Source organism: Amphiprion ocellaris, chromosome 19 (genome assembly GCF_022539595.1).
Source record: "Amphiprion ocellaris isolate individual 3 ecotype Okinawa chromosome 19, ASM2253959v1, whole genome shotgun sequence".
Classification (NCBI taxonomy): Eukaryota; Metazoa; Chordata; class Actinopteri; family Pomacentridae; genus Amphiprion; species Amphiprion ocellaris.
The window spans coordinates 14,141,402-14,168,153 of record NC_072784.1 but is presented as its reverse complement, the minus strand read 5'-3'; the positions used below and the strand labels follow the sequence as shown (position 1 = coordinate 14,168,153).

At 38.1% G+C, this 26,752-nt stretch overlaps 1 protein-coding gene across 2 annotated transcripts in view; it reads right to left on the bottom strand.

Moving 5' to 3' along the window:
• Positions 1-5,273, bottom strand: part of ngfra (nerve growth factor receptor a (TNFR superfamily, member 16)) — a 42,433-nt gene extending 37,160 nt beyond the window's left edge. Inside the window, exon 1 of one of the 2 annotated variants that reach the window (XM_055005288.1) lies at positions 4,879-5,273. In XM_055005288.1, the coding sequence (XP_054861263.1) occupies positions 4,879-4,917 (39 nt within the window). In that variant the 5' untranslated portion in view covers positions 4,918-5,273. The remainder of the gene's footprint in view (positions 1-4,878) is intronic. The other variant, XM_023299520.3, reaches the window with a different exon arrangement.
• Positions 5,274-26,752: the final 21,479 nt, after the last annotated feature.

Genomic DNA, 26,752 nt, shown 5'->3' with positions numbered 1-26,752 from the left:
ACAGAGCAGTCGTCTAAACTGCCCTAATAGCCCCCCTGAAGGCACATCAGCTCCAATAGTGAACCTGTGAGGCGCTGCGGCCGAGGCAGTTACCGTAAAATCATGTGTGCATGACATTTTTCACATGCCCCTCCTGATTACTGTCTAAAGGTGAGAGCTGCTGTGAACGGTGCACAATGCTGGTGCACAGGCAGGCTTCTATTTCTATACTAGAGAGGACAAACCATTTCCTGTCACTGAACTCCAAATTTTACCCTCAACATGCATGTTTAAATCTGATTAGCTGAATATACACTGCAAAAAAAACAATAATTTTACCAAATTTGCACTTTCCATTTTACAGATTTTTGCCATATTTTTTGAAATACACAAAAATATGCACAAAAAATACAAAAATATGATGTAAATGTATACATATATACAGTGTTTCATAGTCTGTCAGAGATCTTTCCTATCAATTAATACTCAACTTTAGCCTTCATAAATGTAAACTGTAAAAAAAATCAGTGATTTTACCAGATTTGTGATTTCCATTTTACTGATTTTTTCCTTTTTTTCGAAACTGTTAAAAAAAATCTCTAACAAAATTTTTAATGTTATTTTCCCATCTTTTTTCCCATATTTTTGAAGTACACCAAATATTGCCAAAATTACAAAAGTAGACAGTGAATTTGCATGTATAGAAATATAAAGAATTTATATTTCATAGTCAGTTTAGTTGTTTTTGCTCAAGTAAATACACAAAAAAATACGCATAATCTTAAGTAAGGAAATGTATTTTAATTCTGGAAAATTACTGTATTTTAATGACATTGTTTTCTGTTATTTTACTAATTTTTGCTTTATATTTTACACCATTTCCTATCAACTAAAACTCAACTTTAAACTTCAAAAATCTAAACTGTAAAAAAAATTTGCTTTGTATTTTACAGCATTTTTCTATATTTTTTTAAATATGCAAAAATACAAGCAACAATGATTTTTTAAAAATTTACTTTGAATTTTCATGTCTAACGTAAAACAGCATTAAAACCACTAACTGTGAGCTGTGAAGTATGCATTTGAAATTTTTTAAAAGAATAGTGAATCATTTTTTATATTAAAAAATGTTTTTAAATAAACATGAGCAACTTTATTGTTATTCTTCACAAGTATTTTCTTTTTTTCATAAGAGACAAAACTGTTAAATTCTGGTTTAATATTTTAAACGTCAGTCTAAAATTACATAGAATTAGCGACAGTTTGACACGTGTAAATATCCTTCAATAAATATTAAAAAAGTTAAAATATATATATGATCTCATGTAAAATTAAAGCAAAATTTCAGAAGATGGTTATTTTCTGTTATTTTACAGTATTATTTTGTTTGTTTTGTTATTTTGGGATATTACTGTTTTCTAACAATACTAACTTCTGTCTTTACCTTAAATCACAACTTGCCAAAAAGCCCTCACAGTCTAAAACCTAAAATGGTCATCATAAACATAGACGGACAAGTTTTCGAGTCCGATATTGCAGGACATTGACCTGAAAGACCCAAAAAGCAGGACCATGTTTACCTTGTGTGGATTTTTTAAACCCAATTGGGAGGTGACCAGCTCGCATAATGTGACAGCGCGAACAAATATTTGTCCCAAGATTTTAAAGTTTAATTTCTACTTTTACGTTGAATCTACCTACGCAAGTTACCTCTGCCATTGTGAGCGTTAATCTGTATGTACTGTTGTGTCTGCATGGCTCTGCAATTACTTGACCAAAAACACTAGTTAGCAACGGTGTTTCAGTGCCACTGGGTTGAGTTTCTTTGTGTATTTCAAACAATTGTGGTGAAACCATGAACTGTTTATACAAGATGGACGAAGTGACCATGACGACGTCCTCAGGTTTGGTTTGGTCTTTCGAAACCAGACGTAACATGTGACCGGTGGATCTGATTGGATCACCTGAGGACAGTGTGTATGGTGTATCAACATGTAAATCACAAAGTAGCCTTGCTTCAAAACATACCTGCTTTATCGACTGTTTTACTCTAAATGGGACCAAAATATACTGAACGAACATCATGTTGTACAGAATGAGACTTCAAACTATTGACTGAGACTATCAGCGCTTGAAGAAAAGGTTTACTGAAGTAGCAAATTAAGTGAAAAATCATCTCATTTTCTCATGGACGTCTGCAGGGTGTATGAGTCGCCCTCTGCTGGCTGTCAGAAAGAGTGCAATTTTAAGACACTGGCATTTGCTTGACTTTTCAGACCTGGAGGTTACTTTAATCTTTAATATATATATTAACTGATACCTAAAACACAGTGGATATTACTGAAGATGGAGCTAATTAATCTTGAAAAGCTAAAGAAAGTCTTCAGAACTTTTTACACAGTTTTGTAGAACTAGGAAGATAGAAAAATTCTAAAGTTTCATTTAGCAGACGCTTTTATTGTAGAATTGTAGAAAGATAGCATGGAGATATTTTGGTAGAATACTGGCTCTTATGTTTCAATTATGAGTATGACAAATACATTTCAAACATGTTTTATATTACATTTTGTGCCACAGAAGTATTGTATTTGCACAAATGAAACACAAAATATGAATACCAAGAGGACCAATCACAGCAGATTTGGTCAATGTTGGATTGAACGCAGAAGCCTAAATCAAGATTTACACAGAAAAAACTTTCAAAAACTTTCACTCTTATTAGATCCCCAACACAGGTGAAATTGTTGTTTTCAGATCCTATGATTTTTTTTAAAATAGAACTGTCCTAATTTGAATATGTCAATGTCACTTTAAAGCATGGGGCTGCTTTACTGTAAATACTAGAGGTCGACTGATTATCAGTGTGGACAGTTATTCCAGTTATTACTGGGATTGTCATTTTTAAACCCATTTCCAATTAAACCATTTAGAAGTTTGCTACGTAGGTTCTGTAGTCTCAAATATTGTCCCTCTAGCAGCACTATAAGATCGGTTACATGCTACAAGTAATAGCCAATCAACACTTAAAGTTAAGTATTGACAAGTTTTCTTTTAATAAAAAAAATATTGAAAACAGATTAAAAGGATGATTTTCATTTTTCAGACATCAGTAATCCATTTCATTGATTATTAGTGATTATTATTAGCCTTTAAAAACCACACCAGTCGACTTCTAGTACAATAAATCTGCTTTTTTTGTGCGTATTTTAGTCTTCCTCACTTTCACCTACTTCCATATATGATTTAGTTGAAACTTCTTGCACAGACAGTTCACTGTTTTCCCTCTCATCCCATCTAAGATGTCTGATCTCCTCCAGTTATCACCTCCTGTCTGCCTGCTGCTCTTGTTGCTTCCTCTCTGATGAATGACATGCAGCTTTCCTGGAACAAGAACTGAGGCTCGTTCTGCTGGTGTGTATGCAACAGCCAAAGGAGAATTCACATCCAGACGTTTCGGAACAAAAAAAATCATTACACTGAAGCACTTTCATGTCCTGTGGCTTTTATTATGTAACGAGCACAAGAAAAGAGAGGGGGAAAAAAAGCTCCTTTCCACTTAATTCACATTTGCTGAGACATCATTTCGGTCTTTTCTGTCTCTCTCATTCGTGCCTCGATGCTCCTCCTCTCTGCTGTCCCTGCTTTCATTCAGAAACAGATGTACTGAGCAGCCACCAGCTTGTTCTCTTATCCCTGCTTCTCTTGCTCAATATTTCCCTCTTTCTGTCATTCTGATTTTTGCTCTCGGAGCGCATTCCTCTCCCTCACCTTTTCTCGGCGTTTTTTTCTCTCAGTTTTTATTCAGGTAAAGAGATCAGAGTTCACATTTATGTCTGCAAAACTGAACTTTGGATGCAGCCCAGAAAGCTGCAGAGGAGAGGATTCATGTCCCAGCCTCCTCTGCCAACTCCCCTTTCCTCTGACATCTCCCTGGAATTTCACTCAGCTCAAACACAGATTGATGACAAATTCTCTGGGAAAAAAAGCTCACTGGCAAACAGCACAGAAGCACACATGCTCACAAAGAAAAAAAAAAAGAAAAGCCCAAACTGTACAGTGACGCAACTGTGATGCGCTTGGTTTATATTCGGCCCAATTTCATGGTCAATTTGAGAGTTTATTTCTGAATTCAATTCTACCAAAGTGCACCCCACCGCCGAACACCCTTTAAAGCAGCTGTCATAACAGAGCGTCCCCTCGCTCACATGATGACTGAAGCCCCCAATTAGACCAGCTGCTGTGGATGTTCCAGAGAACTGGGGAGGATGTGCCCTTCTGCTCCACGCTTTATTACCACCATCTTCCATAATCAACTTTCTCATATTATCAGAGGAGCCTCATGTTTAATGCAACGACAAAAAAAAAAAAAAAACCCAGACAATTTAAGCTCTCCGTGTTGGATACAGATTTAATGAATCAATTTGCTTCCCATATGGCTGCAGCAGCATCTTTGTCTAAGTTACGAGGTAAAATATGCACACATTATGCTAAAAAAGAAGAAATAAATGGGCTCTTGGAGGCACCTGCTCCAGAAGCAACTCACAGCCAACTTTTCCAACAGGGAGATGTAGAGGAATGTGTGCAGAACTAAATATAATAAAACCAGAGTGCAAAAATCAGAAGCAACATGCACCTGCATTACAAGCCTCTTAATATTTATAAGGGGGAACCACCACACTTGCACTGCCTTCAAAATATTGCAAAAATGCCACAAAAACTCCACACCAAAGTCCCTGCAGGGTTATTTTAAGTCTATAATAGCAGCATTGTACAGTGAAATCGATCATTTAAGACTAAAATACAGCACCAGTGGAAAAATAGAGAAAAGCTGCAATGAAAAGTGCATAAAACCAGGAAAAACTCACTTGACTTGAAGAAAAAAAAATACAGATTACTCACCAGAGCGCACAAAATCACCAGCGATAAGGTCGAAGTCATCCTGCTCCGTCTGCTGGAGTCACATAAAATCAGCTCTTGTGCAGGGAAAGGCAGCGCTATGTGGAGGAGGAGGAGAGGCGCGCAGCAGGAGAGCTCATTTTAATTCCAGCGGCACGGATTCTGTCAATGAGTCCGCACCATGGCGCGTCTGTTCGGGGAGCTTCTGGAGTGAGCTGCCGGGGCGCACCGTCCAATACTGTTATCACACAGCAGCTCACAGAGAAGAAGAAGAAGAAGAAGAAGAGGTGGAGGAGGAGGAGACCGTCCTGTCCGGAGAGCTGCTCAGCTGCAAGTGCACTGCGGAGGAGGCGAGAGGAGCGTAAAGGAGGCACGTCCACCCTCCGCTTTATTACCCGACAGTCCTGCAGTGCAACCTGCTCCTCGCTCTCTCTCTCTCGCTCTCTCTCTTCGGCTTTAGTCTCACGTGAGGTCTGATTCATTGCAAAACTCTGACACATTCAGCAATAACACACCCCCTTTTCTTTATTTATTATTTACCATGCCGCCAAAAGTATGTGGACAGCCCCTGTACGTATAACCTGTCAAACTGTCCACATACTTTTGAGCACAAAATAGAGCTACTTTAGATTTAAGGCGTTTTTTTCCTGGTTTGGGTTAAACGTCTTTGCTCATGTTAAAAGAAATGTTAATTTTACGTCATGTGGTGATATTTTAGATATCAGTGTGATGTCAAATGGTTAGCACAGTGGAAACTGTTTGGGCTTCCCCCATCCAGCATCTCAGGAGATGATCCTTTCTGCATCACCTGCATAAATTTGTGATGGATTTCACTAAAGCTCTGGAGAATTAGTGTAGATCATCATATAAGGTATATGCCTCCCTTAATATTTAGAATACAAAAAAAGCAAAATATTTTGATTTGACTCTTCCACAGTTAAGTAAGTCAAATGATTTGTATGTTTCTTGATGTAAAACAAAAAAAGCATCAAAATTAAGTGTGAAAGGCATATACAGCAAAATAAAAAAAGACGTCTCAATGTTTAAAATGTTGAATACAAAATATAAAACACTATAGTTTGAGTCAGATTTGGTTTAATTAAAGGCATATAGAGAAGTCTTGATGTCAAAGAAGTGAGAGTTTTAGTAGCTTTGCAGGTTTTTGGTAGTTTATTCCAGATTAGTGGTGCATAAAAACTGAAAGCTGCCTCACCGTCTTTTATTTTGACTTTTGAAACAGAAGGTACACCTGTTCAGGATGACCTCAGAGGTCTGGCTGATTCATAACCCTGTGATACATGTCCATAGGGGTGTTTTTGAATGCTTCCTTACATTGGACATGTGATGGACATACGACCAGACAGTGCCTCAATATATGTCTGACAGGTGCTCTTCAACAGGAAACTAATACGACTGCACCCTCCTACAGCTGCAAAAACACTGGATGCACCTGATCGTACGATGTTCACTCTAAGGTTGTCTGCTTCTGGATTTGAAACTGGACTAACATCGCGGCTCTTTTGGAAATTTTTTGCTTATATTTCTAAAACATTTCACTAAAATGTGTTTCTGAAAACATGAGAGGTGAGAAATAGACCTCACAGATGCTGAATCTGCCATCAATTTGGATCGACAGCGGTTAGTTTAGAAGTTTTTCAGGAGTTTACACCTGTATAGCCAATAAAAACCAACCTGGACATGGGAGACTGAACAGAGAAAAAAGCTGATGTTAATCTGAATTCCCAGATTTATACAACACAAGTCTGAGCTTGTATCAAGACCTGAGGAGGAAAACTGGATCTTTAAACAGGTTTCCATCCAAGTAGGCTTGTCAGGTGTGTTTTACCCCCTTATTATACAGATAATGGTTTTAACAGTCAGGTACCTCATAGTAATTTAGCAATATGTCCAAACAGAGCTTAGGTTTATCATTGGTTTCCTACTCAAGTGTAACATTTTACTGACTAAGTGACAAAGCCCCATATTTTGCTCTCATTGTTGCTCAGCCCTCTGCAACTCCCCACAGCAGTATAATGTATCCTAAATGTGCAAAAAGTTCTGAAACATGAGCAGAAATCTTGCTGAAACATAAATTTATCCCAGTTATTAAAGTCCAGGGGTGCTGATGTATCAGCTAAAAGATGTGAAAAGGTGCCACATGTACATTTAAAGAGGTCATTTCTGGAAGCAAATGATCAAATAGACAGCAGAAAAGTAAATCGGGCCTATATATGTGTGTTGAATCGGCTGGTATTATATTAAATAAGGAGAAATAATCTGCAGAAGAACACAAATTTGAAAGCAAAACAGAATAACTGACAACTTCACTGCATTAGATTCCATTATATTTGGAAATTGTGTGTTTTCCACCATAAACTGATGCAGAAAAGATACATATCATTGCATAAAAATTTACCAGAATGCAAAAAATTATGTGTTTGATGCTCAAAATTTCCTGGAGGAGAACTTTCAGACCCCCATCTATTTTACCCCCCACAATGTTCAAACAAAGTCTTGAGTGTCCACAAACATTTGACTCCGTTTTTCTTCTTTACTTTTATTTTAATGTTTCTGACAAAGCACCATAGTCTACATAATGCTTTATTGTAGCTTTGCCGCTTTGTTGTGCCGGAATTCATTTGGCTCAAGTGTGTTTCTAATGTTTCTATATGTAAATGAAGCGCTGCAATATTTGAAACACCTTTGTGTTTAATGCGATCCACAACGAGACCACCACAAAGCCTCTCAGCCTCAAAACTGGTGCAGATGTTTGTGATTTTGTGCTCATTAATAAATGTCGCTTCCTGCTGCTTTGTTTTATTTTTTATTATGCATGTGTTAGGAATCTGCTGCGACAATGAAACATCCGAGTCCAAACTTGCTCCTCTCAGGTGGCCCAAAGAAACTTCAAGGTTTGTTATCTTCATACGCCACAAGAGGGCGACTCAGCTCAGACTCAGTTTAATGTGAGAGCTTAACTATGACAGATGAGGTTGTTCTTTCACTTCACCAGGAGAAAAGACTTTATTTTCACCTCATTCAGGTGTCACTGTAAGATGCTGCTGCACAGTTTGACACTGTGTATATTTGAAATGAGGTGAATTAACTTGAAACAAGGCGATTTAGACTAAGACTGCAAAGATGTTTCTTCTGCTCAAATAGGACTATTTATTTATTTATTTTTTTAAATTATGCATCTTTTATACATGCATTGCTGCATTTGATTATTGTATATTATCTGTATATATTAGTTACTGGGCTATATATCATTTGAAAAATCCATTACTTATTTGTTGCCAAAAAAAATTAACAAAAAGGTATTTGTATTCTTTGTCAAAACCAAAATGGGGGAAAAAAAACAACATATTTGAGCAGGCAGTGTTTTTCATTCTGACACCTTAAACTGTTTTTTCATCTTCTGTGTGGAAACAAAGAGTAGAGTCATGTTTTGTTGTGTCTTCTTAATTACAAATGAATCACAAATTATCTGATGATACCCAGACTTTTGTTGAAGAATCTTCACAGTATGTAGCGCTTCTTTTCAAGATGTAGTTTGCTGCACTTGTTTGGAAACCTGCCGAGCACATTGAGGTTTCTTGAAGTTTAGATCCCATTAATCTAATCAGCTCTGTCTGGTCTGCTGCTGCACTTTTGTTTTTTCTTTTTTTTTTTTTCCTTTGTCAAGATGATACTAAATTTGGCGAGACTACTCCAAAACCACTAATGCACGTCTACGCGGCGTAATTGTGTTTGGTGCTCGTTGAGGTACTCACCCTTTACACTTAGGGGAAACCAGCGTTGATGAATATTGATCCAAGACACTGCAAGACAATAGAACAGCTGTAGTCTAAGAATGGACTCATTTACCTGTTTCAAACATTTCTCCATCTCTACAATCCTTCTCACTCGATTTCCACCTTCTCCACACTGATCATGGAGGATGCAGAGGCCGACGTCCTGCAGCAGCAGCAGGACGATTCAGTTACACTGTTGGGATCCGAATGCTCTCCAGTATTGATCTAGGGGCACATCAATTTTCCCACTTCCTACATCCTCCTTTGAGATCACCCCTGCAGCACCTACAGCTAACCCCCATTTTGATGACTTTGACAGCACTCTTCTCCATCAATACAGCCTTCTTAGCTACTGTGTTGGATCCAGTATTTACTACCTATAATCACTGCAGTGGGAATAAATCCACTGCATCACCTCAGGAGCACAGTCACTGCGAGCTCAAACAGAAGCTAATAACTCAGCCGTGTTGTTGCTGCTGTCCGACTCCGACAATGGTGTAACGGAGATGTTCGACAACACAGCCAGAAATAGAAGAACGCCCTCTGAATGTGAGCGCTATTAGAAGTGTTATGGATATATGATTATGTTCTGACAGCGCCTTGGGTAGGATACATGTATTTTTCTCCATACGTATCACGTTTCAGCCGTATGATTGGTCAGCAAACGGAAATGTCACGTCAGTGTGCAAGGTCACCAACAAAATACAATCTTGATGAAGACGACTTGCCGTCCGGCGGAGGTCGAGGACAATAACGTATTTGCTGTGAGATAATTTCTGATTAGATTTTTGATTTAACGCTTATTTATTTGGTCTAAAACTGATAAAAAGCCACAAAATTATTCCTCAGTCCAAGAAACACAAATGTTACAACCTCTCAGCAACACCAACAGCAGATCCCATTAATCCTACCACCTAAAAACAAACTAACTTGCCATCAAGAAGCTCAAATTCAGACGCCTGGATTTGAGGTTGGTGAGGTAACTTCAGGTTCACTTTTTGTTATGCTGCACAGCTAAACTGCTCTGGAGCCGGTTATATTCAAGATAGCAGATATCAGAGATAAAAATGCCACCTACTAACTGATCAATTTTCTTTCTGTGTATCCTGAGGATCCCAGTGTGCAGATACTGAAAGAGTCCATGAGGAGGTCAGGAGTTTTTATCATCTAAACCTTTTTCTTGCCCTGGCAAGCACAGATATAAGAGATAGAATTCACAGTGGGGGAAGCTCCATTCTTACTTGCTTTTTTTTTTCCTGTTAAGTGCAAGCAATTTCAAAGCAAGTGTAGCATTAAAATCTTTAAACATAGACTGATAAAACGCTAACGCCTTGTACCAGTTGATCCAGTAAGGACTGCAGCGAGAATAGTGGGAAATTTAATGTTTTATATTTCTGGTGTACAAACAATTGCCTTCCTTTACCTCCAAACTGTTAACCATTGCCAGGGTTGCAGCTGAAACAGTAAGACTAAACTGTCTCGTGCAACTTAAAGGCTAAATCACATCTGCATGCTCATAAAGGTCTGCAAGAGTATGCATGATGTAAATTTTGTCATTCACCCAAGTCCGCAAGTGTACCGCTGACTGACATGCTCCAGAAAAGCAAACATACTTCTTATGAGACTGTACAGAGACACGAAAGAGGTCCAATTAAAGTAGCTGCTGCAGAGCTTTTTAAGTGCTTTGATTTGTACATATTTTCTATCATTGGATACCTGACACGGTAAGATGTTCTAAATTCTCCAGAAGTCCTGTGCTGTATCCATCTCAGGGTAAACACAGTGCTGCAAGGGAAGGTGTAGGTAGCATTGTGAGGCATGTGAAAGACTAAATATTACTTGTTTGGCAAAAAAAAAAAAAAAAAAAAACGTGCTGGAAATGAGGAAGCCATTTATTTGTAGTCTCCAATCAAGCTGCAGTCTCAAAGAGGAAAAACAAAAAGATAATAGAGAAGCTCAATTACTTCCAAGACTTGTGTTGACTTCAGATCAAACCATTCCACTACTTTTTTCCAGTATACTCATATGTATAGAGCACAGGGCCTGTCTTTCTGGTCCAAACTGGCCAATCAGATCCCAACCCCAGATTGTGCAGATTCTTCCAACCACAGCACCTCAATTTATAGTTCCACAATCATCAATACTGAACATCCAAACTGTACAAAACATTTGTGCTTCCTTTGATATTTACCTTGACATCTTTGAATTTAATTACATATATATTGTCCAATCAAATCTGAGACCCGACCTATTCAACTAACACATAAAAATGCTGCTTTTGAGGCCGCCTCCCCTTAAAGCTCCAGAACAAGATGGCTTCCACTTGGGACAACTCCAACAGGTGAGGCCTTTTAGAGCTTATTTTCCTTTAAATGGGCTGTTTGATGAAATCAGACAAATAAATGTAACTTTAAGAAGAATAATTTCTGTAGCCACTGGAATTGTAAAGTTACAGTAAAAGCAAAATAGTGTCTGATTTATGTCCACTTTTTTCACAAAAAGTTTGCATGTAGTCAGGGAGGGAGCCAGTTGTTCCTGAGTACAGCAACCTGACCTTCATTTCTGTCTTTGATATGAAGGCCAGCACGACTGTCTGCTTTACTAAATGACATGGACCTGATGGAGTAGCAATCGAACCACATGCTTGTCCGCTTTCAAAGTCTGCATCAGTCATGAATTGAAACATCAAAGCAACAGATTAAATGCAATACACAATTGTAATTATTGTGAGATCTACAATAGGTGTTCATTTTTGTGGCAGTGATGCTCTTCAGATTATTTCATCTTATGTAATTTGTGACCTGTCCCAGTTAGGAGGTAGGAGGGGTGGTTGGTGCCATGTACCAATGAAAGACCAGAGTTAGCATCCTATGATGGACGAGAAACCATCAGTCTCAGAATTAAGTTTTGTTTTCAGGCATATGGGTTCTGTAAAGCGTCTTGAGACTGTTTGAACTGTAATTGGCACTAAATAAATGAAATTGAATCCAATTTAATTGAATTGAAATTGAATTTTCTCTTGTTTATTTTTAACTTACACTCACTTTCTGCTTCAGTTTAGGCATGAAAACTATGTAGTTAGGTTTAAGAAAATATCAGGTTTGATTAAGGTTAGCCAAAATGTCATTGTTTAATTCAAAATATAATGCTACAAACTATAAAATCAGAGTAAAACGTCAAAAATAACCAAACACAAATAAAGAAACACCTAGTTAAATCCACCCATACTATAAAACATTTGAAGTTGCAGCTTAGAAATATAAATTCTGCTTTAAAATTTGAGTTAATGCACTTCGGTTGGTGAAAAGTCATCTTATGAGTTGTGAAAATGTAAAACAAGCTGAAAAACATGACCTGAACTTAGAGAAACAAGTTCAATACACTCAAGATATTAAATATAATCAACTTATTATACAGATTTGCATCACTTTTACATTCTTTAAGTGTGAAGAGTTTCTACTTCCTTTAACTGTTAAAGCCATTTTTGACCAGATTCATTGTTAAATGCTGAGATAAAGGATAAGTATTGATTGTAAGAACTGAATTCTGTATTAAACGTTGTCATGATTAGAAGAGTTTTGAGGTTTCTGAAAAGAAACAACTGACTTTAACAAAGACACATAAGTTTCCTCCAGCAAAAAGTTCATTTTTTATGGCGTACCATTTTAAAAAGTCGTGTATTTGTGTAAAATAGAGCAGAGACTCACCTGATGAAGTGAAGCAGAAAATGTGAGGTGAAAATGTGTTGAGTTTTTATGTGTTTTTACCGATATTCGAGACTGTCTTCAAACATTAGACACTCACTCTCCATGTCTGGTGGCCATCCTTGTACCTTAATTTATAAAAGTCTCCTCGGAAGAGCTCCCTTGTGTGTTTCATATTATCTCTCGGTTGGTTTGGTCCGTCCTCTCATGTGGCTACACAAGCTTTTAGACTTATCGCCCTCCAGCTCTGAACTTCTTTCATTTTCCATTTTCCCATGTACAAAAAAAATAAGTGCCAACCTAAAACACTAAATACTCAGAAACTGCACAGCACTGCTAGTAAGTATTAAGAATCTCAGCTAGAAGTCTGTCTAGTTTTCTCACCTGTTTTAAAGCTCTTCTTCCGTGGACTGGCTTTGCTCAGGTCAAACAGAAGGTTTCTTGGCCGTGCATGTAAAGAAAAAGAGCGATCCACACAATCAATCACTTCACTCGCATCCTGAGTGTTGAAATAAGACAAATGGCATTCAGGTTAACACCACTTTTGTCAGAATGTGGCTTAAGATCTGAAGGAAGCTGAGAATTCAAACTGGAGGAATGTGTGTCTCGCATATTGGTCGATATAAAATACAGATGTGGTGCTGTTTAGACACAGAAGTTTAGTGAAGACTGCTGCAGCTCAAATATAGTGTGATCCTAGTGTGATGTTACACCCACGCCGTTATTTCTTATCTCTGTTCTGCTGAGGTGACAGATTGGGGCTGATATAAGAGTTGGATGGGCCACTGTGTAAAGTTATGGCCCAGCATGCAATTGGGGGAAAAAAATCTGCTGGGATTCGAGAGGGTGGACACCACATGTTTTGAACAGACTGCCAAGTAGGGGATAGTACATCACCTGCGACTGGTTACAGATCTAAAAACAGGACTTCCAGTTGCATTGAGTACAGAGGAGGAGATGCATTCACCCTTCTCAAATCATTTCACAAATATAAACCACGAGAAGTGCATGCTTGAAGGCTGGAGGCCAGCCAGATCCGTAGAGGAACGTACACTTTCCTCCTGGCAGGCTGTCTTTACGCTGTCATATCCACGGTTGTTTTTCATTTTCTCCTTGGTTAACTTTAACTCTGAAAGATCGCCCGCGTCCCGAACATTACACTCAAATATTGGAAGTTCAAAGAGAGGAATAAAAATGGATTTTTAAGCAGATGATCCCATCAGAGTCATTTAACCGAGGTTGTTACGGCACCATTTAGGGACCCAGAGAGCTTTTCTTACCAAAGCCTTCCCATATATCACATACACTATGTAAAACAGATACTGTAAATGCCGACGGTGCTTTTTCATCTGGAAATTCCTGGCTTATTTCTGACTAAAGCTATAATCAATGGTTTCAAATTTAGTGGTTTCTCTCTCCCATGGTTTTGCTGCATTGTATAACATTTCCTGCTAATATATTTAGAAAAACGCAAGCTATTCATAGCCATATTTTTGACCAAACTTGTTTTTGTTAGCTCTGTTCACTGGTGTAATTTATTTAAGCATGAATTAACTCCCTGCTAATGAGAGTAGGTGAGTGATTAATGGCTTCCACTGTACTGGATTCCACAGAACAAGATGAAATTCTAATTCTTCTTCTCTAACTTCCATGTGGAACTTTCGTTCTCGTCTGCATCTGTCCATGTCTGATTGTAAAAGAAATTGTCCCTCTGGGTAATGTGCTTCAATGATTTCAGTGTTTACAATGCTTTTTTTTTTTCTTTTTTTTTTTCAACAAAGCCAGATTTTTTCTTTTTGAGTTCAGGAGCAATTTATTGGAAACACACCAGCTTTGCAGGAAACCAAAAGCACAGAGTCAAAGCTTTTCATCATTCCGTTTGCCTCTCATCTGTTGGATGTTCAAAGCGCTGTTTTCAGCTGTATACTTCCAATATGCATTCCATAGTGAAGGAGCAGGAGGGATGAGCTGCAGCCAACAGCTCACAAGAGGCCAGAGGCAGGCATCAGAAACGTTGAATAAGATTTACCAGCCTAAATAGTTTCCATAAAAATAAGGAACAAATCAGAAACTAAATGATGGTTAAACACTCAGATCATGTCAAAATAGTTTTAATAGTTTTTATTGTGGTAACATGTTCATATTGTGTTGTTTATTTGCTGAAAGAAGAATAATGAGTAAAATAGTCACAGTCAATGTCATGGCTGAGGATTTCCACCTTAATACTGTACAATCTCAGAAACAGGAATTCAAATTTCCAGGGTTTCAATCAAACCTGAAGAACCAACTTTGTCAGCTTGCAGGGTGAAGGTTTCTGTATCATTATTGTTCTTCAGAATGCAGTTTTTGCACATGTATGGGTTAATATATCAGTATACAACTTGCTATTGTGCAGCATCGGGTAGTTTTACAGTGTTTGAGTAGACTTGTAGATGATCTAGTGTGCTCAAGCTGCACCGAGTGGGAGAGAGGTGAGATATCTGGGCCTTTTTAATGCAGGGAGGGAATAATTTAATGGAAAAACTTCTAAATGTCTAGTTTTAAAATACAGAGGTAAGTCTTTAGGGGTTTAATCAATGACCAGAGAGGGACTTTAACCAAGTTGCTACTGGTCAACATGTTGGAAATATTAGGTTACCTAAGAATTAACTGAAAATATGACCTTGTAATCTGTATTGGCTAATGCTTTGTTCATATGTTGTAGATGCTAAGTCAACATGTGAAGCTTCTGAGGTGCTGTACCGGGATGATCTCAATGATGCACAAAATAAGAGACAAAACTTTCTGTCCTGACCAGGTTTTATATTTAGCATCTGCCAGTTTTATTTTTCTAGAAAATAAACGCTTCACCTATTGTACATTTGCTGTAGTACCTGATTGCACCACCAGGTGAAGCCTCTTGCTGTTTAATACTGTAGCAAGCGAGGCAAGCAGAGAGCATTGTGCGAGATTTAGCTAGCAAAGGGGCACCGTGACAAAGTCTTCTATGAGACTTAATGACGTCTGATGTTCGAAAGCAGTTTTGTAAATTTTTGCAAATAGTTGTGGCCAAGCAAAAACATCACTGGACTTACAGTGTGTTGAATCAATATTATCAGTTATTGATTGAGATTGCTCCAGATAGTATGTAAATATTTCTAAATTTACATGACATGTGTGACAGCAAGGGTTAGACTTAGCTACTTGTTAATATCAATAAGTCAAAAATTTATGATCAGGATCTAGGGATCAGACTTTGGACATCTTTAACAAAAAGCTAATGAAGTAACATCTCACCTTAGCGATCAAAAACACATTTTTTGTGCTGGGTGGAACACATGACAAAACATAGACTGGCTCTTAGAACTTAATTACAATATAGATTTTAATTATGTTTCTGCTTGTAGACATGGTATTGTTTGATTCACCTCATGATGTTCACATTTTTGGGGTTTAGATGCATTTTTTGCTTTTGCAGTTGATATAACAGTTGATACTGGCATCTCTCTCATCATGAACTGCAGTCACTGTGTTGATCCTGCTATCAAGTGAACTAATTAAGAAAATATTTTGGTGCAACATGAGATGATGTGTTCAGTTTTTCCAAACAGTCACAGTGGATAGCTGCTGTCACTGGGACATGATATCATCTAACACTGTGGATAGCAGCGCACATGTTCAGACAGTTTATCCTGGAAAACAGCAGTGTGACACTTGGCTGAGCATAATAACTGGATAACAAATGAGAATGGAGAGCCAAAGGGAAAAGTTCAAAATCAGCCGTTGTCCTCACCTCAACACATCTGCTTATTCACAGTACGACAAAAAAGTTAGATTGCAGGGAAGTTACAAAAAATGGTGAGACACAGACCCCCAAGTCTAAAATGAAATATTTATGTTCATTTTATTTTAATTCTGACAGGGTTGTACTCATTACCATAATCTTTGGCAGATTTTGGGTGGATTACTATGAAATTTGATACTGATGTTACTCTTAGCAGTAATGACTTTGTTGATTTCTTTATCTACAGCCATTATCGAGTAAAATAATTAGCAAAGTTGATGATGAAATACCTGCAAAACCAGTGACATCCCCATTAGCTTAGTGTGTTAGCATGTTAACTAACATGGTAAATATGGCAACAAATCAAACATCTAGTTGTTCCAAAGAATCATGGTGGCCAGTTGTCTTTCACAGAGACATGATATCATCGTGATAACACTGGGGATAACAGTATACGTGTTCGGATAGTTTATCCTGGAGAACAGCAGCGTGGCACTTGGCTGAGCCCAGAAACAGTTGGATGAGAAATGAGAAAAGAGAACTCGAGAGAAAAGTTCAAAACTGAGCTCTTTCTTCACCTCTACACAGCTGCTTGTTCACAACATGAGGTCGGAGAAGAGGAAAGTTTGTAAAGTTACTGAAATGGTGAGATACAGATCTCCAAGTCTAAAATCAGAAAGGTGTGTTCATATTATTCGTTATTAAAAGTTTGTTGTCTTGTCTGTCAGTGTGGACATTTTTAGGACTTTGGCTTATTTTCCAGTTTGATTCAACAGAGCTGGTGCAGTGAGGCTGAGTGAGCTCATTAAAAATCTGGTTTTGATGAGAATATTTATCTCAGTTTATTTCTGTTGAATGTTCTTTTTTATTAGAAGTCATTTTTCCAATCAGAACAACACTTGAGTTCAGAGGGAGAATTTTAATTGCTCCAGCAGAGCTGCACAACAGAGGGTGCTCTTTATTTGCACATGAAATAAGTGAGACTTTTGGATCAAACAGAACCTCCTGCATCCAGCTTTCTCAGTGTGAACTCTGGTGTTTGGACCAAAATCTCTCTTATCTCAGGCAGAAATGTTCATTAAAGCCTCTTTGCAGATGAAGGTCACAAAACAGACTATCATCAAAATAAAAAAGTAATCCTGTGAGATATTCAGATATTGTAATGTACAGGGTTCTTTAAAAAAAATAACCAGTTTCATTAAGCAATATTTTAATAAGGAAAAGCAATAGAAAACTCCAACCAAGTCACAAGTATTCTACTCACAATCAACTTTTACTTCCTGTCTTACAAGTGTTCAATGTGGCCACGCATTGCAGCACGGGCAGCATGAATGCGATCAGAGAATTCCTCCCAGACGCTTATCAGCATATCACAATCCACTGAGTTGATCGCTGTTGTTCTTCTACTTCATTTGATGACCTTCAACATCAAATAAAAGCTGATTGTGAGTAGAATAGAGTAGAGTAATGAAATCGGTTCCTTCTTTTTGAATAACCCTGTACTTTTAACCCTTCAAACCCCAAAACCCACCAGCGGGTTTGAAAAGTCATGTTCTGTTTTTAAATATTGCAAAAATTACACCATTTATCAGAGTCATAAATTATCAAAACTGGTTGGATTTTCTGACTTTCTGATCATCTTTAAATTTATCATATGTGACATGCACTTTCATCAGGAAAATTAATGAAATCTCAGTTGAAAATCAGATTTAATCAAAATAAATCCTTCAAAAAATTAACCATTTGCACTGTCAAGATTCTGTAAAAGACGTAAAATTCTGCAATAGTTGTGCAATTGTGAAATTATTACAGACTCCGCTGCAACCAACAGTTTAATGACAAAAATTTTGGGACTTGGAGCAGACAGGGGACGAGTATGGAAACAAACTAAAAAATGCAAAAAATCTGTATTTGTGTGTAGATTTTTTTTTCCCCCCAGTAATGGTTAACTTGTGGGAACTTGGAAAAATGTTGTGCATGTTGATTCCAGGCTTCATTTTTTTTTAAATTGTATAATATATTTTCAAAGAAATTCAACTTCAGATTTTTTTTAATGATTTATAGCATTATAACTGTGCCCTACTTCACAAAATACATTTTTGAGCTCTCGTTACTTCTAGTCATGGTTGTGCTGTTGAGGTGGAGGACTCTATATTGTGATGAAAAGTGACCCACAGTGAGGGTTATGTAATTTCCAGTAGATGTACACATGCAGCTGTTCAGGCAGCATCACTGAGTAAGAGAAAAGGACTAAGTGCGTAGCTGCAATTTTGTGACAACAATCTTTTGTTTGGGTTAGATATTAATTCATTTTGCAGTTGCAGCATGCGAACCTAATCAAAGTTGTGCTTATGGCTTTGATGCACATGTGCTGGATGACCAGATCTTCTCAGAAAGCCTCTATTTCCTGCCAGAGTGGGCGATTTTTTTCTGGCAGCCACAGGATGCAGTAAAACATCTGAGCCAGTGTCGTATTGCTCCTGAGATGGTTCACTGTGTTTACAGTGACCCAACTCTCACACAGCTACCAGAGCTTTCATACCTGATGAAACCAGACAGACGGAGAATAGAGAACCGAGCAGGTGCACGCTTACATTCCTGCACCATCGTTAAAAAAAAAAAAAAAAGAGGAAAAAAATGCCCTTGGTGCTCTTCCTGTCTGAGTGTCCACATGGCTGGTGGTCAGAACGTGCTCGCATCCGCATTCACCCTCAGATCCCCTGCTGTCACCGAGCGCTGAGGCAGTATCTTGAAAGCAGCAGGCTGTAAAACATGTGACCCCTCAGAGCAGATGACCCACATGTAGCTGGAACCAGAAGCTAAGAGCTGCAGCAGAAAGCGTGTATTTGCAGAGGCGATGCTTGGAGAACTGACACGCTCACTGCAAAGACATTTCAACAAGTCATTTCAGCTCATGTTTATTTAGAAATGATTTATCTTGGTGCACATGGAAAGTATCTGGCAACAAGATGAGATTGTTAAGCAGCTAAGGAATTCACTACAAACTAGTCTGGCTTAGAGGGACCATTCTGCAGCAAGCAAAACGTTTCCGTAACGTTGGCTAACATTACCTACAAGCTCCAATATTATTTAGAAGAAAACATTTTACTCTAATGTTCAAAGATTGTTTTCATTTTTGAACACTTCAAATAATGTTCCTATGAGGTTAAACGTTAACTAAGACAGAACATTTTAATGTTCAGGGGATGTTTTGAAAATGTTGTCAGATTATTTTCCATAACAGAAAAGGAATGTTCTCAAGCAAACATTCAAACAATGTTTTGAAGATATTATCAAGGCCTCAGAAGACAGAATGTGTATTTATGAAATGTTCCTGTAACTTAGGTGGAACATTTTGCCTGTAACATTCTGAGGATGATTTGAGAATGTTGCTGTTGAGAACATTCTTCTGTAAAACGTTCCCACAGCATTACATGACAACAAAGAAAGGACGTTCTCAATGCAACATTTGAGTGTCTTTAAGGAAATATACCTTGATTTTAAGAGGAACATTCTGGGAACTAAAAGAAAACTTCCCACTGAAAACAATTCTAGAAGTTTGCAGAACTTGCCCAGAACATTTTCAGAATTAAAAAATACTAGCTGGGCTTCACGTCATTATCATTCTGCTATAGGTTAAAAAAAAAAAAAACTCTTTGACTTATTTGTATTTCTTTAAACATAATATTATAATCGTACTGGGGGGAGCTTAGCAAAGAATGTTGCAGCATTCTTCCTCAAAATAGTGATCAGGGGTTGTTTTTGTGGAACATTTGCACAAAGATGAATAAATACAACAGTAGGGTTACGTCACTGCATGATCTAAATCCAAAAACTTAAGTTTCGTTGTGCATTTAATTGCTTGCTGGAAGTTGATGTTGTTACTTCCCTTAGTGAAGTGAATTTTAAAAAAGGTATCAGCATCACATAAAGTGTGGAACTGGAGGAGAAAGCTACAGGAAATGTGAGGATTATGCCAACAATCAACACCCGAGAACAGACTATTCACTCTGTAATTTAACAACCATTACTGACTACAGATTTGGAAATTAACTGAGAAAATTAGGGTGTATATTTTAAGAACAATGCACTGGTTCCACAGAAGAATCATACCCCTCACTGAGAGATAGGAAGTACGTTCTTTGAAAGAAATAAGGCAGCTTTCGTCAGGAGGAAGTTGGTTTGGGTGTTAGCAATGCACCTACATTTCCAAGAACAGACTTCTAATAAGCACTTTAAGGCTTGTTGTTTCCATCGAGGTGTCAGATTTGACAGCTTCGGCCACGACATGAACTCAGAATGCGTCACAACACCTCCAATACTGGATGTAACTCCAGTTCTATGTGCACACAGGGAACAGAACAATTAATGTTTGTTATTTAAGTCTATATGGTTAATTTACAGTGTTGATGGTGATGTTACAGAGCAGACTTCTACTGGATACGCACATTTAAAAAGCAGAAAAAAAATGGTGTTTGTTGTACTCTGAGTTTAACCAATCAGCACTGAGTCCCAGCAATTTATTCAGGACTGCTGAGAAGTACTTCCCTTCAAGTAGGTACTTCATTCTCCCCAAAAACAGTCCTGAAAGAGCTTCTACAGGGTGGCTCTTGCAGTCGGAACATGCACAAAGGTTTGGGCCTCCATAAAATGGCCTGCAAGTTCCTGCAATGGAAAACTGCTTATAATCCCTTTAAAAAAAAAAAAATGCAGAACTGTTTATAGTGAGGTTTGTGATTTATCCAGAGAAACCAAAGTGTTTATTTGGAAAAGAAAGGCTTTGAATATACAAACAATCTTCCAATTTTTCCCAAGGCAGCAGAAAAATGTAGATCTTTCAACACCTGCATCATGAATCAAAAATGATGTGTGTCCTGATAGTGAAGTTCTGCACTGTAACAATCAGTTGGGTAAGAATTACTTACCCAAGACTTCCATCTTCCTAGATGAACTGCTGATTTAACATTCAGTATTTAAAGTGCGCAATGCTGATCCCCATTGAGTCGGCATATTTAATAATATACTGAGCATCTGCTGCTCTCCACTGATAATTCAGTTTAATGTCGAGCATGATAATGTGGCATTTAGGACTACAAATCACACACTTTAATTGCTTTAAACTGGACTAAGGGAAAGTGTGCAGTTTGTGGAATTTTCCTGTGGCTGACAGGGGTGAAGTTGTGCCTTAATTTGCTAAAACAAGCTTTTTGAAAACACTGCAATTTTCAGAAGAGCCATCACAATGACGCGTATGCAGACAGGCGACAAATTAAAAGGAAAACCAGTGTAAGGCACATGCCCTCAGAACAGCTTCAGTGCATTTTGACATTGACTCTCCGTGCTTCTGGAGCTCCTAATCTTAGTTTAATGTTTTGATGATGTTTTGTATCTGGTATGCCAGTCCAAAGTCTCTCCCAGGTGTTCAGTTTGGTTGAGATCTGGTGACTGTGAAGACCATAAGGTATGATTCACATTATCTTGTACAGGAGCGGTGTCATCCTGATGGAAAAGATGACTCCCATCAGGACAGAAATGTGTCATCCTCAGGCTAAGGGCTGCACAATATATCGAAACTTTGCAATGTGTGCAAGTACAAAGTCACATCACGCTTCCTGTGATGTGACTTTGTACTTGTGAGGCAAATTAACTCATGACTTTTTTGATGCTTGATACAAAAAAAGTCAAACACTTCTCATTTTCTATGACTAATCCACAAGAGAAGTCTGTCTGATAGAACATAATTTACTCTGATGTGAGACTCCTTGGGTACAGAGATTTTTATAAACTTTCTTTTAAAAGACACACACGGTTTGTTGACCTGCAGGCTTCATATGTGCAACAAAATAAGGAAGGAACAGGAGAAAAAGATGAAAAGGAAGGTTTGGTTGCTGTATGATGAGTGCAAGGCCAGATCTGAATAGCATCCAATGCTTTTGCCGGTGTGCGTAAATTACTTTTTGCAGCTGTTTTAAACAATCTATGTTCAATCTGGGGCTGCACAGTGGTGGTTAGCCTTTTCTTATCATCTTTTTCTTCTGTTGTAGGCAATCAGTTTTAGTTATTCTACTAAACTTGTATGTGCTGTGTTCAGTACTTGTCTTTACTGGCTTTTTGATTTATTTAATGTAATAATTTAATGTCTATTCTGCTGTTATATGTAACCTGTAGAACAGATTAAATATCCTCAAACTGTGTGATATGAGGTGTTCAATTATTTGTACTGTTGGGGGCCAGAGCTTCAGGGTTTTCCTTTAATTTGTCTTCTGTCTGTAGTTTATCTCAGACAAGTGATAATGTAAAAGGATGATTGGCCTCTTGATTTTACTCTTTGTTGGGGTTTGCTTTTCCTCAGTTTTTCCCCTGTTGTATCTTATTAACTTTATGACTGTCTTGTTATTACCCCACATGAGTACTTTAAATTTAATCATCATATTTTTTTTGTTTCAGTTATTGCCTTGATCCTTTTCTTCCCCTAAAAAATGGCAAGTTTGGAAACAGCTTCAAGGAGGCCTTTGCCAGTAAGTAATAACAGATTCTCCATTTGTCACTCTCTCGTCTCCCTGGAGTAGACTGAAGCAGATAAGATCAATCTGTTATCCACTGTAAAGAGAGAAGTACTTCTTATCTGCTTTCTTACCTGCTTTTCTCCATCCTCTTCATGGCGACACTTCAGCTAACCACCATAATCATCCAAATGGATGAGGTGCTTCACTCGGGGTGATGGTGATGGAATATTGATGGCGTTGTGTGATTTCAAACCTCGGTGTGTATCTGCATTTGATTCTCTGCTCTTGGATAGTGAATCGAGCAGCTCGGGACGTAAATGCGCCGTTTTCCTCGGCATCAATCATAAACATGATTATTGCGGTGCACAAATTGTGATTCAAATGTATTCAAAATTGAGAATTGCATTTATATTCATTGGGCTTGCACAAATAGAAGCGAAACAACATCTGCATAATACCGCTGCAGGGGGGACACATTTAAATTTCTCTTGCTTCATATGCGGTTTGTCTCATGCAGCCGTGCCATGCTGGGATCAAAGGAGTTTCATGTGCGAGAATAAGGCAGGACATTGTCATTTTAGGCTTTCTTTGATCCATTGGAGCATCAAGGCCACCACAGTTTGACTTCTGAAGCAGCCAGGAGGAAGAATGATTGGTATTCAAGTCATGGTTACATTCTATAATGCTGTAATGCAGTCTAAGCAGATAGAGTAGTTGGAAATAACCAGCTGGGTTGAAACAGCAATGACAGAACACCTGTCTTTCAACACTGTCTATGACTAAACTGGTTTGAAGGATCTCTCAGTCATTTTATCTTCAGAAATGATATTACAGAGCCTGTAAATGCAGGGCCTGTCAAAAGCATTCGCCCCCCTGGAAGTTATTCCTCTTTTATTGCTTTTCGACATTTGATCATGGTCAATTTGTGTTGACTTTTTAGATGAGAATTTAGAGAAAGAATGAAAAAATTTCATGTGAAAGTGAAAACAGATTTCTACAAAGTAATGTCCATTAATTGAAACTGTAAAATAAATGATTACGTACGTATTCACCCCCTTTAAAGTGGCTAATTCAACACAGATGCAGTCAATTGGTGCAAGAAATGGGAATAATCTGAAAGCAGTGAATGTGTCTCAGTGATTGTGGTATAAAGACACTTGTATCTGGAAGATCCAGTCACTGCTGGATCAGTACTCCTGGAAATAACTACACCATGAAGACAAAAGAACACTGCAAGCAACTCTGGGAAAAGGTTATTGGATAGCAAAAGTCAGGATTTAACAAGAAAATTTCCAAGTCACTGAATATTCCTCACTGTACAGTGAAAGAATCATTAAGAAAAGGAATGTGTAAATCTGCCTCGATCAGATTGTCCTAAAAAACAGGAAAGAGATTAGTGAGGAAGGCCACCAAGACACCTATGACTCCTCTGAAGGAGTTACAAGCTTCAGCAGATACCACAGATATCTGTAGACAGTAACTGTTATTGTTCTTCACCAGTCAAAGTTTTATGAGAAATAGACAAAGGGAGTTCACCAGAAGACATGTGAGAGACCCTGAGGACAACCAGAAGAAGGTTCTTTGAGTTTATGAGACAAAAAACAATCTTTTTGTTTTTTTGGATGATGCTGTGTTTGACAGACTGCAGCCACTATGCATCATCACAAATACACCATCCCCACAGTGAAGTACAGTGATGGCCGCAACATGATTTGAAGCATGGTGGTGGCAGCATCATGATGTGAAGCACGGTGGTGGCAGCATCAAGATGTAAAGCACGGTGGTGGCAGCATCAAGATGTAAAGCACGGTGGTGGCAGCATCATGATGTGAAGCACGGTGGTGGCAGCATCAAGATGTAAAGCACGGTGGTGGCAGCATCATGATGTGAAGCACGGTGGTGGCAGCATCATGATGTGAAGCACGATGGTGGCAGCATCATGATGTGAAGCACGGTGTTGGCAGCATCATTGTGTAGGGATGCTTCTCACCAGCAGGTCCAGGAAGTCTTGTAAAGGTGGAATGTAAAATGATTTCAGCAAAGTATAGAGAAATCCTGGAGAACAACCTGATAGTCTACAAGAGAACTGAGACTGGGGAGAAGATTTGCTTTCCAGCAAGATAATGACCCAAAGCTACACAGAAATGGTTTAAAAATTGTAAGGTAAATGTTCTGGATTGGCCAAATCAGAGCCCAGACCTCAATCTCAAGACTCGAAAAAGGCTGTTCGCTCACGAGTGCCGTACAACTTGACAGAGCTTGAGGAGTTTTGCAAGGAATATATTAAGTTGACATACAGGCTGAATGCTGGAATTGCAGCCAAAGGCGCATCTTCTAAATACGGACTTAAAGGGATGAATACTTGTGGAATCACTTATTCTACCTTTTGTATTTGTAATTAATAGACACCCCATTGCTTTTTTCACTTTAACACGAAAGAGTCTGTATTGTAAATTCTTGTCTTAAAACCGTAAAATTACGATTTAATGTTGACAAACAATACAAGAGGAAAATTTCAGTGGGGAATAAAAATGTATTACTGTTTATGTATTTTTCAATAGGAAAATTTCCGTACATGGTTTTATATGTGTTTATTTTGTGCCTAGTTGTGTATTTTTACTTTTAGTATCATGTTGTCTGTAGTTAAATTTGCATTACTGCCCAGAACAAATGTTCCATTGGGGACAATACACTGTATCTATCTTATCTTTATAAAGCATCATATGGAAGGAAGCAACAGAAATCGAAACAAATGAAAAGAGGTGCTCAGAGCAAAGCAGTGGAGAATACATGCGCTGGTTAAAAAAAAAAAAAAAAAAATGAGCTGTTGACTGAGAACAACCCGAGGATGTCTATTGACAGTCGGCCACCAAAAGGAGAGTAATGCGATTAGCTGGATGGAAGGTATTGAATAGCAATCATACATAACCTGATCCTCATCCTCTACCTTCCTCCAAGCATCCTTTACTTCCAGAATGTGATCTTCCTGAGCCCTGGACTTCCACAAACAGCTCAATATAATGAAATAATATTGACTAATGAAAGCCCTAATTACTTAATCGCATTCTGTACATGCAGAGTTGTGTGTTGCCTTTTGGTATTTCCTCATCTTGATTTAATTGTGCAACAACATGCAGGCTAATAGGGGCGTTTGTGTTGTCGTTGCACGTGTTTGTTAGGTGTATAGTCCTATTGCGTTTCCATCTCGTCGTGTTTTCTGTCTCATTGGCTTTGATCAAAGGCCGTAACCTTGTGCGCGCCGGTCATGTTCACTCATGGCTGGCTCTTAATGTCCTGGAAATCCTCGACACACAGACAAAATAAACACTCATTGGTGCGTGTGTGCTTCCATAAGAGTCTGTGTAATGTAGCCTATATGTCCATGTCCCATAATTCTTGGCTCCAAACGTGAAATCTGTATTCATTCGCCTGCTTTTCTTTCCTGTTCTTGTTCTTTCCATTATCCATATGTCCCAGGGAGCGCCGCCGTACGTCTCCCTTGACACAATATGCATCCAAATAACCGTTTTACGTCCCTTTATGTTGCTGTCATTCAGTTTTTTTCCACTCAACTGTTCATTTTCTACCTCAGGAAGGAGGTCACAGGCTGCAGATTAGAGTCAGTCATCCATGTTAAATGGTAATAGATCCTGCCTCATATAGAATAACCTCTATTAGTGTGTTAATGTGTCACAGCAAATAAGCAAATTAATACTTTTTTTTGGCTTGTGCCACCTTAAAATGAAGGGTTTGGGTTAGGAGAGACTCACCTTCCCACTGAGAGATGCAGGTCAGGTCAGAACAACCAGAAAACAGATTTTCCGCATAAGATACTTTCATTTTGTTTGCTTTCAATGCATTTGAAGGAAAAAAATAAATAAATAAATACATGAAGAAGTACAAATGCCCACCATTTCAGAGATCAGAGAGAAATATTTACTCTGAATAGATGTTTAAATATATTTTTATGTGCCTTTTTAAATATTCAAACAAAAACATTACCAATTTTGTAAAAAAAAATAAAAGTTTGAGGTGTGTTTTGACTTTTTCGAAATTCAAGTTATTTCACATAATGTGATATGGAAACATATTTTTGGAATACCAACAAGT